This window comes from Syngnathus scovelli, chromosome 13 (assembly GCF_024217435.2).
Source record: "Syngnathus scovelli strain Florida chromosome 13, RoL_Ssco_1.2, whole genome shotgun sequence".
NCBI classification, from domain to species: Eukaryota; Metazoa; Chordata; class Actinopteri; order Syngnathiformes; family Syngnathidae; genus Syngnathus; species Syngnathus scovelli.
Window position 1 is genome coordinate 15,063,462 of NC_090859.1, and position 14,711 is coordinate 15,078,172.

Genomic DNA, 14,711 nt, shown 5'->3' on the forward strand with positions numbered 1-14,711 from the left:
CGTACTGCCATCCACGTGTGAGGCGCTAGGTGGCGATAGCGTTTAAACGACTTCCTTGAGTAATCCGCCAACGGAGGGAGAAGAAGATGAAGTAGTAATAGCGCTTCCGAAGCTTCCTGAAGTTTGTCGCTTAGGTCTGTCCTATGAAAGATGTGGACGAATCAAAGCTAACTTTGATATATTTGCGCTTGAGTGTCCACTAGTGTGACGTTTATGAGCACGACGTTAATGCGCGCTCACTGGAGTTTTCAAGGCTTGCGAAGCTAGCTGTCATTGTTTGCCTTGCCTTGTTTTGGTTTGCGTTTGTCTCTTTGTGTGGGATTTTGCGTGGACAAAACACATGAGCGTGTCTCTGGTGGTCATCCGCTTGGAAATCGCCGCCCAGTCTCCAGCCCCGCAAGGCTTCCGCTACTCGGCCGGTGAGTACGCAGGGCAGGGCCGGGCCGGCGGGCCGGACCGGACCGCGACGAACGTTGACGTTAGCCGGCCGGCTAACGAGCTGGACCAGACGATTGTCGCAACACGCACCGCAATCGTTTGCATTCGAGTGGATCATGTTAACTGTTCACACGCCGGGCGAATCGCTCCTTATTAGTTACTTGTGCCATCTGAAGTTTTCTCATCTGTTAATCTGAAAAGCCAATGGTTGCCTTCAAACGTCCCTCACAGCCCTGCAGCAAGCACCTGCTAACCTTCACTCTTGCTGCTTTCAGTGAGTGGCATGTCGGAGGAGCAACTTGAGGACAAATCTTTGGGCCTGGCCAGGCTGGCCCTGAGCGGCAAATCTGAGCTGGAGAGGAGCGCCGTGTTGCACCAACACATGGGCAGCAGATCCATGGGAGACATGGTCATCGAGACCTTTGAACCCAGCCCAGGTGAAAACCTTGTTTTGTTTTGGGTCGCAAGTACTTTTGCATCTTCTTTGCCTGGCCAATCGACGATGTGCTTCACGGTGTAGACAAAGGTGGCGGTGGCGAAGAACCAGGAGGATGCGCAGAGGGCAAGCGAGCCGAGTCGGCGTCGGCCCCAGACTCTCCCTCCAAGCAGCTGCCCCAGCAAATCTCCTTCTTCAGCGGGAACCCGTCAGTGGAGGTGGTGCACGGGATCTTGCACCTCTACAAGACCAAGTTGGACACGCGCGCGCACGCATGCGTCGTCATTTTGGTGGCATCACGCTCACCGACTTTTTGTCTTCTTCCGCTCTCCTCATCATTCTCTTTTGTTCCCCGGCAGCAAGATGACGTCGCTGACGGAGGAGGCGAGGCGCAGCGCCATGGTGTGCATCCTCACGGTTCCTGCCACCATGACCAGTCACGACCTGATGAAGCTGATGGCGCCCTTCAATGACGTCATGGAGCACATGAAGATCATCCGAGACTCCACCCCCAACCAGTACATGGTGCTCATCAAGTTCAGCACGCAGGTTTGAACTCTTACATATCCATCCATCCATTTTCTGAACCGCTTAGTCCCCACGGGGGTCGCGGGCGTGCTGGAGCCTATCCCAGCCGTCATCGGGCAGTAGGCGGGGGACACCCTGAACCGGTTGCCAGCCAATCGCAGGGCACACAGAGACAAACAACCATTCGCACTCGCACTCACACCAATTTGGAGTGATCAATCGGCCTACCAAGCATGTTTTGGGGATGTGGGAGGAAACCGGAGTGCCCGGAAAAAATATATATATTTATATTTATATATATTTATTTATTTATTTATTTTTGGGGGCTTTGTTTAGACTCAAACAATCTCTAAAGCTTGTAAAAAGTACACCACATATCATTTTGAGACGACACAAACAGACCAATCTTCTGCAAAAAATATTTGAAAGCACCTGAGAAAAAAAGGCAAGAGAAGTTCCAAAGTGTAATTCCGACGCTAACCCTGGCTCAGGCGGACGCAGACAGCTTCTACGCCACGTGTAACGGCCGCCAGTTCAACTCCATCGAGGAGGCGGTGTGCCAGCTGGTCTACGTGGAGCGTGCCGAAGTCATCAAGTCGGACGAGGTGCGTGGCGCGGCCGCCGCCGCCGCGCCACCATCTTGCTGTCGACGAACTTGCTGCGCTTCTTCCAGGGCGCCAGTTTGCCCGTGATGGAGCTGACGGAGCTTCCCAAATGCACCGTGTGTCTGGAGCGCATGGACGAGTCGGTCAACGGCATCCTCACCACGCTGTGCAACCACAGCTTCCACAGTCAGTGTCTGCAGCGATGGGAGGACGCATCGTAAGCGGCGCCACAGCATTCACCGCACCAGGGCGTGCGGCTCGCCCGCCACCTCAAAACATTGTGTCCCGAGTTGCATGACGACTTGCCCCTCCTAGCTTAGCTCAGGAGGGGCGTTTCATACCCACCGATTCGATACTGCCACACTGATGTAATAAGTTAGCGTCGCGTGGCGTTAGCGAGTTGCGGCCACCCCCTCTTGCCAAAAGCTGACTTTTGGTGTCACGTTGAGGTGTCCCGTATGTCGCTGCTGTTAGCGAGTTGCGGCCACCCCCTCTTGCCAAAAGCTGATTTTTGGTGTCACGTTGAGGTGTCCCGTATGTCGCTGCTGTTAGCGAGTTGCGGCCACCCCCTCTTGCCAAAAGCTGATTTTTGGTGTCACGTTTAGGTGTCCCGTATGTCGCTACTGTCAAACTCCCGAGCCGGTGGAAGAAAACAAATGCTTTGAGTGCGGCGTGCAGGAGGTAAGGAAGGCCCGAGTCTCGCTCCTCGTGCCCTGGGTAACCTTGTTGCCCCCAGAACCTGTGGATCTGCCTGATCTGCGGCCACATCGGCTGCGGTCGCTACGTCAGCCGCCACGCCTACAAGCACTTTGAGGAGACGCAGCACACCTACGCCATGCAGCTCACCAACCACCGCGTGTGGGACTACGCCGGAGGTAGCGACGACCGTCGCCCGCTTGCCACGCACGTACGTGCGCCTTTAATGCTGCCACGTCGCTCTCACGGCAGACAACTACGTCCATCGGCTGGTGGCCAGCAAGTCAGACGGCAAGATGGTTCAGTACGAGTGCGAGGGGGACACCTGCCAGGCCGAGAAGATCGACTCCCTGCAGCTGGAGGTAGGTACGGCAGGGAGGCTGCTCCCCTCGCCGCCTCGGGTTCTAACGGGCACGGCGCTTCTCCCGCAGTACTCGTATCTGCTGACCAGCCAGCTGGAGTCGCAGCGAGTCTATTGGGAGAACAAGATTGTTCATCTGGAGAAGGAGACGGCCCAGGAGGTGAACTGCCATGTCCTTGTTGTCATGGTGTTTGGGAGTCACTCACCTCCGTGTGTGTGTGTGTGAGACAGATCAACAACATGAAGGCAAAGTTCAAGGAGACTCTGGAGCGCTGCGACAACCTGGAACGCCGACTGGGAGAAATCGGCAAAGACAAGCAGAGCACGGAGAAGAAGTAAGCTCGGAGCGCCACCGAGGCACCCGTCAATCTTTCATGCAAAAAACACCGTTTCACGTGGCATGGCAGGTGCGCGCAGCTGAGCGGCCGCGTCATGAAACTCAGCCACGAGTTGAAAGAGGAGCAGGAGATGAACAAATATCTGCGAGCCAACCAGACGCAGCTTCAGACCCGACTAGCTGATGAGGAGCGCCGAGCCAAAGAGAGCGGTGAGGACCCTTTTAAGAATGCACCGAAATTGCGGCGATCCAAATCTCTTCAAGTTGCCTTGGCGTTGCCGCTGTGTTCAGGCGAGCAGAAGGACCAGGCCATGGCCGAGCTTCAGGAGCAGCTGCGCGACGTCATGTTCTATCTGGAGACGCAGCAGCACATCCAGCATCTTCCTGACGAGACGCGGAATGAAATCCAGGAAGGCCAAATCAACATCGCGGCGGGACCCGCCGCTGCCGCCGAGGGCGACGCCGGCCCCCCCGACGCCGTCAGAGGAAGGAGGGGCCGAGGCAGGAAGAGGAAGTAGAAAGCGTCCTGAGACTTTTGAAAGGCCGCACTTTGGAGCATGTAAATACGTCCGTCTTTTCTTAATCTATTTATGCGCCTTTGGAAATGACACCTAACGTGGCATTTTTGCTCCGTGTTGCAAATAACATGTCAAATGCTGTCAGAACATGGTACACGGCAAATAAAAGAGCTCATTCATGCCGTCGCCGCGGCCGGCTGTTCTTTCGGCCGAGTGGACGTGCCCCTCCAATGGCTTCCTTTGCTTTGGCTTGATGTCTCTTTTCCTTCTTCCCAAGTGAAAGTGCACTCGCTTTAAAGTGAGCCGCCAACAGAGACGAGCAGAGCCGCTGCCGCTGTTTTTTTTCCCTTTTGTTTTATTGGCTGACTGTTTTCCATGAGGTAGAACAAAAGAAGGAAGTGTTGTAATGTGCTGTCATATGAGATGAGAGCAGGATGAAGGAGGCGGAGCTGCCAGCGCGCGCACACACACACACACACACACACACAGTGCACAGTGCACGATGGTGTGCAGCGGAGTAGTAGTGTGAGCACGTTCAACTCCTAACAGAGGTGAGTCCGTTTTTGTTTGCTTTTGGGAGGGGGGGCGGGGTGCATGTTTGACGCCTTCTCTTGGCGTGAAACTTGAGGAAGAAAGGTCGCCGCTGCTTGTGCTTGCGCTATGTGTGTTGATGGGGAAGGAAGCGGAGCCAGCCGGCAGACGTTTGGAATGCGGCCTCCTCGTCAGGTCTGCGCTTGCGGCAACCTGAACGTGACGCAAGCCAGCCAGCCAGCCAGCCAGCCAGCCAGCCAGCCAGCCTCTAGCCAGCCTCTAGCCAGCCAACCAGCTCATGGCTTGAATTTCTCTTGAGGCCAACATCGTCCATCTCACGGTCTGTTGCTGGGGGCGGGACCTGGTTTTCAAATCAACTTGCTATGTCATCTTTGAACGTCGGAGGGGAAGTTTCAACGAGTAGCAGTCGTAGCGTTATCAAGCAGGAAGGGGACCTCACTCGGCCGCAAAACTGACGGGAGGCAAGTTTCTCCATTCAAACCACATTTTTGTGGATTACGCAATGAAGCCAAGCCGTCGCCCGAGCGCTCGCACCTCTTTCTCGTATTAGCAGCAGCAAAGTGAAGAAGAGAAGTTGTTTGTCTGAAAGGATTCAACAAAATGCTTTAAACAACGTCACACTTGATTTGTGTAAGTGAAGCGGCGAGAGGCCAGCTGCCACGAAGACTCCGTGTGTGTGTGTGCGTGTGCGTGCGCACATGCTTGCGTGTGTGTCACAGCAGGAAGTGGCTGATGTCATCATGGTGGAGGGGCCAAAATGGTGTGTGTGTGTGTTGTAAAAACACATTAGAGGACAGACAAGACCAGCAAAATGTTGTCGATTGACAGGTTGTGAGAGGTCAGCGGCAGGTCATCGCTCCCGACGGCCAATCAGACTGGCTGGCTGGGCGTCACCTTGGCTGCGCCCCCTTTGAGCGGAAGGAAAAGTTGGGTTGTTGTTGGGACTTTGCGCAGGATGAATAATTGAACAATTCTTGGGTAGATGACTGATCAGGACAGCAGCTCGTCATCCTCCCACACAGAGGAGGAAGAGGAGGAGACCATGGAGGAGGAGTACGGCGGTGGCGGCGGGAGCCGGCCCATGATGGCTCCGGCGGCCAGCCTCTTGGGCGTGTCGTCCACGCTGCGCGCCGTCATCCGCATTAAGCACAAGTACCAGGCCCAGAAGAAACGGCGCCAGGAGATGGCGCTGGCCATGCGGGGCCTCCCAGGGGCCCCGACCCGCACCAGCCCCAAGATCTTCACCTTTGACGCTGCTACCGTGCCGGTGTCCTGCTCGCCTCCCAGGAAGAAGAGGAGGAAGAGGAGGGTGCTCTACCCTAACAGCATGCGCCGGAAAGCCCCCGGACAGGAGCACAGCCCGGCCGAGTTTTGTCTCTACCTGCTCAGCGCCATACTCTTTGTACAGGTGAGCCCACGCACGCACGCACGCACGCACGCACGCACGCTCTCTCGCTCAAGGCCGAGTCACGACTATCACCGGGATGATCCACACGGTCGATCCTCGTTGTGCGTCAGGTGTACAACGCCATCGAGAACCTGGACGACCACGTGATCCGCTACGACCTGGAGGGTCTGGAGAAGACGCTGCGCAGAGAGGTGTTTGGCCAGCAGGGGGCGGTGGAGGCGCTCATGTGGCACCTGAAGGACTACTTATCCACCTACGTGCACAACAGGCCGCTGGTGGTGTCCCTTCACGGGCCCAGCGGGGTGGGCAAAAGCCACCTGGGCCGCCTCCTGGCGGGACACTTTCGCTCGGTGGTGGGCGAGGCCCTGGTGCTTCAGTACTTTGCGCTGCACCACTGCCCCCTGGAGGCCGACGCCCCGCGCTGCGCCCAGCAACTGCTCTCGCTGGTCTCCGAGGCGGTGGAGCTGGGCGAGCGAGAGGAGAAGATCCCGCTCTTTGTGCTGGACGAGGCCGAGCACATGCACGGCCAGATCCTGGACGCCCTGCTGGGCCTGCTGGCTCCGTCCCAGGCCAACCAGTTCCTCAACGCCGTCTACGTGATCCTCGGCAACCTCGGACACGAGCGCATCACCCGGCACCTGCTGCGCAACGCCTCCAGTCACGAGCTCCTGGCGCCGGAGCTGCGGCGCCATCTGGAGGGCCGCCACCCCCTGTGGACCGAGGTGAACGTGGTGCCGCTGGGCCTCCTGGAGAGAAGTCACGTGATGGAGTGCTTTTTGGACGAGATGAGCCGCGAGGGATTCTACCCGGACCGCGCCCACATGGAGCAGCTGGCGGCAGAGATTGAGTATTATCCCGCCGTGGGTGGGAGGGAGTATGCTGTCACCGGATGCAAGCAGGTGGTGGCCAAGGTCAACTTGCTGTGAGCCGGCTGACAAAATGGGACACGACGCGACGCGACCGCAGGGTCGGCCGAGTTGGACAGAGCAGAGCAGAGCAGAGCAGAGCAGAGCAGAGCAGAGCAGAGCAGAGCAGAGCAGAGCAGAGCAGAGCAGAGCAGAGCTGCTCCTTTGATCTGCAAACATCTCAAGTCAGCTTCAAGACTCACCTGTCACTCGATCATCGGCAACGTCAAAAGGTACCGACGACAAGCGAAGGACACGAGTGCCACGCACGCTTTCTCTCCGTTGTCATGAAGACAACCAGCAAGTGAATTCAACAGTTACTCACTGTGCTACGTCGCCTTGGCAGCTAGCTCAATGTCAACTTAGAAATTCCTTCTGTGCCATTAAATTTCTCCCAAAGACGGAAAGGCTTTGGAATGATTCAAGAAATCCAGTCAAATTGAGCTTTTTCCCCATCACAGGAGAGAAGACCATGGCGCAGCCGTGAAGGTGTCCAATGAGCAAACGCAAAGGAGCATCTCTGTTTTGCTTTAATCATACAATTGCCCTAGTTGATGACATGGAAAAGTGAGGTCGACGTCACGCTGATGATAAGACCCAAAACAAAAACGAGGAAAACACTTTGAGGTGCCACAGTAGATGAAAACAATCGGGTCGAAAAGCAAACTCTACTCGCTAGCAATGCTAACAAGCGGGAGATTCCGCTGCGTTGTTTTCACCTAGCGACAACCTGCCTACGCTGGTCGCGGCCACCCTCTGCAGGAAGAGACGTCACTCGCGCACGGTCAGTCAAAGAGCACCAGCAGCATATCATCATCATCATCATCTCCATGGTCAACATGCTTGCGTGTCATTGGTGGGATGCGGGGCGGGGCGTGTGGGGGAGGAGCTACATGATGGTGCTCTTTTTGTCTTCTTCTTCTTCTTCTTTGTCTTCTTCTACGCCTCCAGCTCAAAGCCCATGCCCACCTTGTGGCCGCCGGCGTTGAAGTTCTTCCCGTCGATGAGCGCCGACAGTGTGACCTTGACTCCTGGGAGGGGAGAGCGACGGGTTAGCCGCAAGCTAGGCTAGCGCACCTCCCTGCCTGCTTCGACGACCAAGGGGGGGGAAAAAAAAAAAGTGCCAAGTAGGCTAATGCTCTTTTTTTTTTTTTTGAAATCACAAGGCTGTGCTGACTTTAAATATGCAGGCGTGTTTGTGTCAATGTGCTGCTGACCTGGTCGGAGGCTCTGAGTGTATCCAACCCCGATGAGACTTGCGTTGTTGACTTTGGCCTGCGCGACGCAATCACAGTTAGAAGAAGAGGAACACACGCGCACACGCACGCGCGGTGTCCACTTACAGACACCGAAGTGTCGGCGTCCACTTTGTACTTGGCGGCGATGCCGAAGCGAGTGTTGTTGCTGCCGGCGGTCCAGGCCAAGGTGACGGCCGTCTCCAGCGCCTCGTTCACTTTCTGGTAGATGGAGCCGCCGAACTCTGTGCCGTCGTTACTGAGAAAGGAGTGAGGCAATTTGATGACGTCGCGCAAGGTGAAGCGGCGGGCGGGCCGGCCGGCCGACCGACCGACCGACCGAGCGACGGGCTTTGCCGACTCACACGTTGGTGTGCAGCTGGAAGTCTCCGGCCTTGTAGCCCAGCGCAAAATTGTTCTGAGCCAGTTTGGACTTGGCCGTGTCGAAGGCCATCTGGTAGCCGGCCAGCCAGCCCTCGTAGCCCAGCACGGCGGCGGCGTGCACCACGGGGCCCTCAAAGTCCACGTCGCAGCCCAAGTTGACGTAGTCGCGCTTGTAGCCCGTCTTCAGCTTGCCGCTCTTCTTGCTGCAACAGACCCGGCCCGCTTTTCAACACCCAGCGCTCAGAACGCAACCCAACGAGGCCGACGCGCTCTTCTCACCCCGTGTTTGGGACAAAAGACGTGTCCAACGCCACCTTCAGGCCTCGAGTCAGCTGCGGGCAAACACAAGTGTGGCCGGCCAAACCTTTATCAAGCGTCCGCTACGCGCTAGCACTAGCCTCTCCGCGCCACAAACCTGGTCCTCCAGCGTGACCTCGGTGGCCAGCGTGTTGTCGGTGTTCCACTTCTGGTTGACGCTCAGGCCCAACTCCTTCATCTTGTATTTGGTCTCCAGGCTGCCCGCCGCTTTGCCCGACTCAGTGTTGCTGGAGCCCGACGTGTTGAACTCCTGCAGCCACAAAAATCAAGCCATGGCACGTTTTCCGCAGCCAGCGCTCCATTTGCCGTCGCCGCCGCAATATGCCCTTACGCAATGCTGATATGATACAAAAGGTCGTTGACAGGCATGTTAGGAAATGAAGAAACACACAAAGATGCAAAAGGCAGGCAGATATTTCCTCATGGCGTGGGCGGGGGGGAGTATGGCGGGGGGGGCAGTAGAAATCATTTTCTCACAAATTGTCAATTATAATTAGGAAAAAGATGAACTCAAGCAAACAGAGGTGACCGCGATGATGATGACGACGACCAAAGTGTCACGGCAGTCTTACCATCTACGCCGCGTGTCCGTGGTGGTCGAGGAGGGGGCGGAGTCAAGGAGAGGACGGGGTGGGGGTCAAAGGGTATAAGGACAAAGAGCAGATAGACCCTCAGACACTCGCCGCCTTGCGTGTTGGTGGGCTTGTTGGGAAGCATCTGGAGGGAAAAGGAAAATGAAGAAGAAGAAAGGGAGATGCTCACCACACCACTTTGAGATTTGGTCTTCAGGTCCAGCTTGACCAGTCCAAAGCCTGCAAGAAGGGACAAAGTCAAACAACGTGTCAAACGAGTCAGGGCCACGCCGCTCGCAACTCACCGTAGCCTTTGCTGAAGATGTCCTTGGCGGCTTTGCCCAAGTCTGCGTAGCAAGGTGGCACAGCCATGATGCTGCAAGGCAAGACGCAACTATCTTATCGTCCGTCACATGGAGACAAACAAGAGAGGATGAATAATCCCGTTCTGTGTGCTGCTGCTGCTGCTGCTGCACTTTGAATAAATGCTCGATGGAGCATCTTTGCTGATGGACAAAGGACACAAAGGGACAAAGGGTGCGCGTGCGCGCGGGTGACAGCTAGGTCGGCCCACCCAGCAACGAGCCTCCCTTCCTCCCTCCCTCCCTCCATTTGCTGATGTCAAATCCCGCCTGCAAGATGCCAAGTGAAGCCGACGAGAGGCAAATAAAAAGAAGCGGGATTAAGCGATGCATGCCAGGCTGGCGAGCCGTCCGTCCGTCCGTCCGTCATTATATAATGCCAGCAAGCGTTAGCTCCAGCTCCTTAGCTCCTAGCTAACCTTGGACAGAACGCGATCAAAGTGAGGCAAAATGGCCATCGTGCGCGAGCGGCGACAAGACGCCAAAGGGGCCGCGCGGATGGCGGGCGGCCGGCCTCCTGCTCAGCTCACCGATCCAAAGGAGGGGGGCCCGTCAGCGGAGGGAGCCGGCAAAGTCCTGCTGCTCCTGTGCTGCTCCTGTGCTGGTCGTGGTTTGCGTGAGGATGCTGAGCGGATTGACAGCTCGCTTCTTTCCAAGTCGCCACGACGGACGGGGGCGCTGTCAAGCAACGCAGTGCGCATGCGCCGTGGGGGGGGAGGATGCCCATTTCAAAGAGCAACTGCGAGGCCAAGAGCGAAATCGCCGCCATCTACGGAAACACGTCACCGGAACCATGGCCAAAGAGCTACTTAGAAGATAAATACAATGTCAAAGCCGAAATGTTTGCGTAGCTCGTATTTCATATCCGTATATATATTATCAACTGTCACACGAGCGGGTTAATGGGTAGTTCAGTGATCACAAGATCCATCTTTATGTTCTCAAGCGTCCTTTGTAAATGTGTAGTGTACGGACATGGTTTCATGTTTTTTGACGTGTTTTTGTGCCTCGTTCAAGTCCCCGTGCAGGCCCCCCTTACTCAAATGCGAGTGGCCACATTTTAAAAAGGAGGTGGGTGGGTCGGTGGGTGGGGTGTGTCGCGCGGTTCCGCCACGCCCCGCGCCGCGCCGCCCCGCCCCGCGCCGCCCCGCCCCGCGCCGCGCCGCGCCTGACTCGACGTTTACCAGAAAGGAGGCAGGCACACAGGCAGGCATGCACAGCAGAGGAAAAGTTGCCTGTCAAAAGTCTTCGACAAGGCCGAAAGGGAGAAGCGAGCGAGCGCAGTCCCAAGTCCAATGGTCAGGGCCGAACGTTGCACTTTGGACCGCGCCCGGTGCACAAAGCTGCAGCGGGGCTGCATGAGCTTTCATCTCACGGCGCCGCACTGAGTACCGACCGACCGACCGACCGACCGACCGTCCGCAGTCATGTCTGCACAGCCGCGCTTCGTGAACCCCTTCCACAGCAGGACGCACAGCCTGGCCGCCGCGGCCCCTGCAGGCAAGGCCAAGCTGACCCACCCTGGCAAGGCCATCCTGGCAGGTAAGAATTTCGGCGGGCCGACGGGCGCTGCAACGACGGGTGCACAGGTTGTCAACCCAAAGTTCTAAAAGGCGTGCCCAAACTACCAGAACAGAAGGCGCTCGCTCGCTCGCTCGCTCGCTCGCTCGCCTTGCATTACAAGTCTGATCATACTTGACGTTATCCCGACTTGAATTTGTTTACTCGTCTATCGAATGAGTTGTGAATAAAAGTGCCCTCTTGAAATGACTTGAATTAGCATGCATATAAGCCCCTTAAAATACCTACTTCAGGGTAGCACTGGATGTCAAACCAGACCGTGTCGTTCTAGTTGATGAAAATGTTTCTTTTTCATGCCTGGCCATGGAGCCAAATCATATGTCGTTCCAAATCGAGGAAAACATGTTGTCTATCCTCCATGCCACCAGGCGGCGATAAAATACAATGAGGTATGTCGCCATAGGCTTCGAAGGGTGGCAATATTCACTTTTCCCCCTGATATTTCACCAAATATTAACGCGTGTTAATATCATAACCTTTTAATTGTACATTTTTATTTGAAAAAAGGAGCCCAGTAGTTTGTTCAAATGTAGCTCATTCAGTTCAATCGTTACTATGACATGGCTTTGACACTTGCACAAACAGAAAGTCCAAAAGTTCTTCTTAACTTCTTGCTCATGTTGACTCCATGACCTTTGCACTGTGTGCCGAGAGAGCGCCCCTAACACGCACGCACGCACGCTGCGATGACAAAGCACAATAGCCTGAGCACAGTGGGCCTCATTTTGTGTGGCAGCGGGCGTCCTGAAAAGAATCCAAGTTGTGCCGTGGCCTAAAAACAGCTTCGTCTTTGACACGTTATGTCCAGACTTCAAGATGGACAATTAAAAATATTGAAGGCATTTCAGCATGTATTCAATATGCCAGAGAGCAAAAAAAAACATGACAAGTTATATGCGGGTGGCAAAGCTCAGCTCTGATGTGGACTGGCGTCAGGGGGCGTGTCCTCAGGCCGCCAGCCGCTCAGCCAATCGGCTGCAGGCAGCAGCAGCAAGTTATGCTGGCTTTTTGCGAGCGTTCACCCGTTTCAGGTCCTTCCACATTTTGCAATCCAAACATTCAAGTGTCCAAATGCTCCCAAAGTTAACAGAACATCACGCAACAGGGTTGTTGAATGTTTTCAGGGGGCAATGTTTGAATGGGATTCTTTTTTGCACCCAAAAATACAAAATGGAATATTGCAGATGATGAAAAAGCGGTTCCGTTTCTTTCCGGCCACAATTTCTCACGGATTCTTGTGCAGGTGGCATCGCGGGCGGCATCGAGATCTGCATCACCTTCCCCACCGAGTACGTCAAGACGCAACTGCAGCTGGACGAGAAGGCCAACCCGCCCAAGTACAAGGGCATCGGTCAGTGCAGCCGCCGGCTCGGCGCGCCGGCTCCCCCCGGCGGACGCCGCTGACGCTTGCCCTTTCAGGCGACTGCGTCAAGCAGACGGTCAGCGGCCACGGCGTCCGGGGTCTTTATCGCGGGCTCAGCTCGCTGCTCTACGGCTCCATCCCCAAAGCCGCCGTCAGGTGAGTCGGGTCGCCTTCGACCGACCGAAGCTCGTCCCACGCGAGCTTTTTCTGGGGGGGCCCGAGCGAGTGACGTGCCAAGCGGCCGTCCCCTTTGCCAGGTTCGGCGTCTTTGAGTTCCTGAGCAACAAGATGCGCGACGGCAGCGGCAAGCTGGACAGCAAACGCGGCTTCCTGTGCGGCCTGGGCGCCGGCGTGGCCGAGGCCGTCCTGGTCGTCTGCCCCATGGAGACCGTCAAGGTCAGGCGTCAGCACCAAGCATCCATCCGCGCTCTGCTCTGCTCTGCTCTGATTTGCCCTTTGCCTCGCAGGTCAAATTCATCCACGACCAGACCTCGGCCAACCCCAAGTACAAGGGATTCTTTCATGGCGTGCGCGAGATCATCAGAACGCAAGGTCACACAAAAATGCACATATCGGGGCGGGGGGGGGGGGGAGCAAAGTCGTGAAGACGAGTTTTGTTTGTGGACGGCGCACAGGACTTCGGGGCACGTACCAAGGTCTGACGGCCACCGTGCTCAAGCAAGGCTCCAACCAGGCCATCCGCTTCTACGTCATGACCTCGCTCAGGAACTGGTACAAAGGTGAATTCTCCTTTCACCACGAGCACGCCGGAGCAGCAATGTCATAATGTTTTGATTTTGTTTTGTTTTTTTGCCGACAAGGTGACAACCCCGACAAATACATCAACCCCTTAATCACGGGAATGTTCGGAGCGTTCGCCGGCGCCGCCAGCGTGTTTGGAAACACGCCGCTGGATGTGATCAAAACCCGAATGCAGGTGGGTTTATTACTTGGGTGACCCCCCTCGGCAGGCAACGACGGTTGTTTCTGTGCACGTCGACAGGGTCTGGAAGCGCACAAGTACAAAAGCACCATGGACTGCGCCGTCAAGATCATGAAACACGAGGGGCCCCGGGCGTAAGTGGCACATTTGGACCGCTTAGCCGTGGTAGTGCCAGCTGACATTTTGCTCAACGCTTGCCCAGGTTCTACAAAGGGACCGTACCTCGCCTGGGTCGGGTGTGCTTGGACGTGGCCATTGTCTTCATCATCTACGAAGAGGTGGTGAAGGTTCTCAACATAGTTTGGAAGACAGACTGACGCAGGCGGACACTTCTGGGTTCCTTCAGTTTTTAGGTTGAATTCTGAGCCGAGGCGCGCAAATGAAAAGTGATTTTTGATTTTATTGAAGGTATAATAATGGTGTGCAGCAGAAGCACTGTTGTCAGGAAAAGGCTTGTAACTCTGGAAGCGTTTGAACGGACGGGAACACAGCGACAGCAGGCAGCGGCAACGACGACTTTCTTTTAAAAGGAGGCGAGAAAGCAGGTGACGCATGTAAGGACCAAGAAATGATACTTGAAGATTTTAAAGTCCTCTTATGTATGCAATTAGCTCGCTCGACGATGCTCTGGAAACGATTCGGCTGTCAAAGTGCCTATTAGGTTTTTCTTTGTTTCACCATCCCGGTCAGTGTCATCTGATTATTTGAAAGAATGATTTATAAGAACAAAGTTCCACTAATCGTGCCTTCTATGCCATTCCACCAAATCTGGGTGCTTTTAAGAGTTTTTATGAGATGAACGAAATGATTTTTAAATGATGTCTAGTGTGCCACATCAGAGTTTGATTGTGCGTTGGGTGCACATGCTACTTCAGGTGTTGACTTGATAACCTCAGCGCAGGCCTGGCCCGGCCTGGCCTGGCCTGGCACGTGCCTACCTGTATACAGTATATGCCTTAATCATGACTAATATATTCCATTACGCAGGGCTTCTTCAAGTTTTTGGGAAGATTCTCTTCCCGGTTGTTCATTCCTGTGCCTTAAGTCTTTCTTACTGGTTATGCTGTAAAGGCTGACAAAACAAAATAAACATTGGCTCTTAATGAAAAAGTTGCCTGCGTGTGTGTGTGTGTGCGTGTGCGCGCGTGCGTTGTTGTTGCCTCTTTTTC

General features: G+C 55.4%; 4 protein-coding genes across 9 annotated transcripts; 3 read left to right on the plus strand and 1 right to left on the minus strand.

Moving 5' to 3' along the window:
- Positions 1 to 52: 52 nt before the first annotated feature.
- Positions 53 to 4,105, plus strand: brap (BRCA1 associated protein). Its single transcript, XM_049737637.2, is given in 14 exon segments — positions 53 to 419; positions 714 to 886; positions 959 to 1,016; positions 1,019 to 1,127; positions 1,234 to 1,423; positions 1,894 to 2,007; positions 2,076 to 2,224; positions 2,613 to 2,688; positions 2,744 to 2,882; positions 2,956 to 3,065; positions 3,135 to 3,224; positions 3,296 to 3,399; positions 3,472 to 3,611; positions 3,693 to 4,105. Coding segments are annotated over 14 exon segments (1,758 nt in total). The 5' UTR covers positions 53 to 340; the 3' UTR covers positions 3,920 to 4,105.
- Positions 4,106 to 4,254: 149 nt separating this feature from the next.
- On the plus strand, positions 4,255 to 7,191 carry tor4aa (torsin family 4, member Aa). Of its 3 annotated transcripts, none has more exons than XM_049737562.2 (3): positions 4,255 to 4,470; positions 5,454 to 5,879; positions 5,990 to 7,191. In XM_049737562.2, exons 2-3 carry the CDS (start codon positions 5,454 to 5,456, stop codon positions 6,803 to 6,805), a joined length of 1,242 nt encoding a protein of 413 aa, XP_049593519.1. In that variant the 5' UTR covers positions 4,255 to 4,470; the 3' UTR covers positions 6,806 to 7,191. The 3 variants fall into 3 exon arrangements, with proteins under 3 accessions (XP_049593519.1, XP_049593518.1, XP_049593520.1); XM_049737561.2 differs by lacking the exon at positions 4,255 to 4,470 and adding an exon at positions 4,521 to 4,645; XM_049737563.2 differs by lacking the exon at positions 4,255 to 4,470 and adding an exon at positions 4,662 to 4,932.
- A 105-nt stretch (positions 7,192 to 7,296) lies between these two features.
- zgc:56235 (Voltage-dependent anion-selective channel protein 2-like) lies at positions 7,297 to 11,601 on the minus strand. 4 transcript variants are annotated; one of them, XM_049737589.1, is made up of 9 exons: positions 11,465 to 11,601; positions 9,599 to 9,669; positions 9,484 to 9,533; positions 8,819 to 8,971; positions 8,683 to 8,735; positions 8,385 to 8,606; positions 8,128 to 8,278; positions 8,002 to 8,059; positions 7,297 to 7,815 (listed from the first exon to the last, which is right to left on the minus strand). In XM_049737589.1, the coding sequence occupies exons 1-9, from the start codon at positions 11,539 to 11,541 to the stop codon at positions 7,724 to 7,726; spliced, it is 927 nt and encodes a 308-aa protein (XP_049593546.1). In that variant the 5' UTR covers positions 11,542 to 11,601; the 3' UTR covers positions 7,297 to 7,723. The 4 variants fall into 4 exon arrangements, with proteins under 4 accessions (XP_049593546.1, XP_049593545.1, XP_049593547.1 ...); XM_049737588.1 differs by lacking the exon at positions 11,465 to 11,601 and adding an exon at positions 10,186 to 10,354; XM_049737590.2 differs by lacking the exon at positions 11,465 to 11,601 and adding an exon at positions 10,075 to 10,176.
- Positions 10,795 to 14,652, plus strand: slc25a1b (slc25a1 solute carrier family 25 member 1b). Its single transcript, XM_049737602.2, has 9 exons — positions 10,795 to 11,197; positions 12,480 to 12,587; positions 12,656 to 12,755; positions 12,857 to 12,995; positions 13,067 to 13,151; positions 13,235 to 13,339; positions 13,421 to 13,536; positions 13,603 to 13,676; positions 13,745 to 14,652. Exons 1-9 carry the CDS (start codon positions 11,083 to 11,085, stop codon positions 13,857 to 13,859), a joined length of 957 nt encoding a protein of 318 aa, XP_049593559.1. The 5' UTR covers positions 10,795 to 11,082; the 3' UTR covers positions 13,860 to 14,652.
- Positions 14,653 to 14,711: the final 59 nt, after the last annotated feature.

Coding starts and splice junctions, on each gene's coding strand:
- tor4aa (XM_049737561.2), top strand. CDS start 4,580: ATGTGTGTTGATGGGGAAGGAAGCGGAGCCAGCCGGCAGACGTTTGGA. Junction 4,646..5,453: donor GAATGCGGCCTCCTCGTCAG/GTCTGCGCTTGC, acceptor ATTCTTGGGTAG/ATGACTGATCAGGACAGCAG. Junction 5,880..5,989: donor GCGCCATACTCTTTGTACAG/GTGAGCCCACGC, acceptor GTTGTGCGTCAG/GTGTACAACGCCATCGAGAA.
- slc25a1b (XM_049737602.2), top strand. CDS start 11,083: ATGTCTGCACAGCCGCGCTTCGTGAACCCCTTCCACAGCAGGACGCAC. Junction 11,198..12,479: donor TGGCAAGGCCATCCTGGCAG/GTAAGAATTTCG, acceptor ATTCTTGTGCAG/GTGGCATCGCGGGCGGCATC. Junction 13,152..13,234: donor CGAGATCATCAGAACGCAAG/GTCACACAAAAA, acceptor GACGGCGCACAG/GACTTCGGGGCACGTACCAA.
- zgc:56235 (XM_049737589.1), bottom strand. CDS start 11,541: ATGGCCAGGCATGAAAAAGAAACATTTTCATCAACTAGAACGACACGG. Junction 8,972..9,483: donor CCAAATCTCAAAGTGGTGTG/GTGAGCATCTCC, acceptor TTGTGGCTGCAG/GAGTTCAACACGTCGGGCTC. Junction 8,736..8,818: donor AGGTCACGCTGGAGGACCAG/GTTTGTGGCGCG, acceptor GTTTGCCCGCAG/CTGACTCGAGGCCTGAAGGT.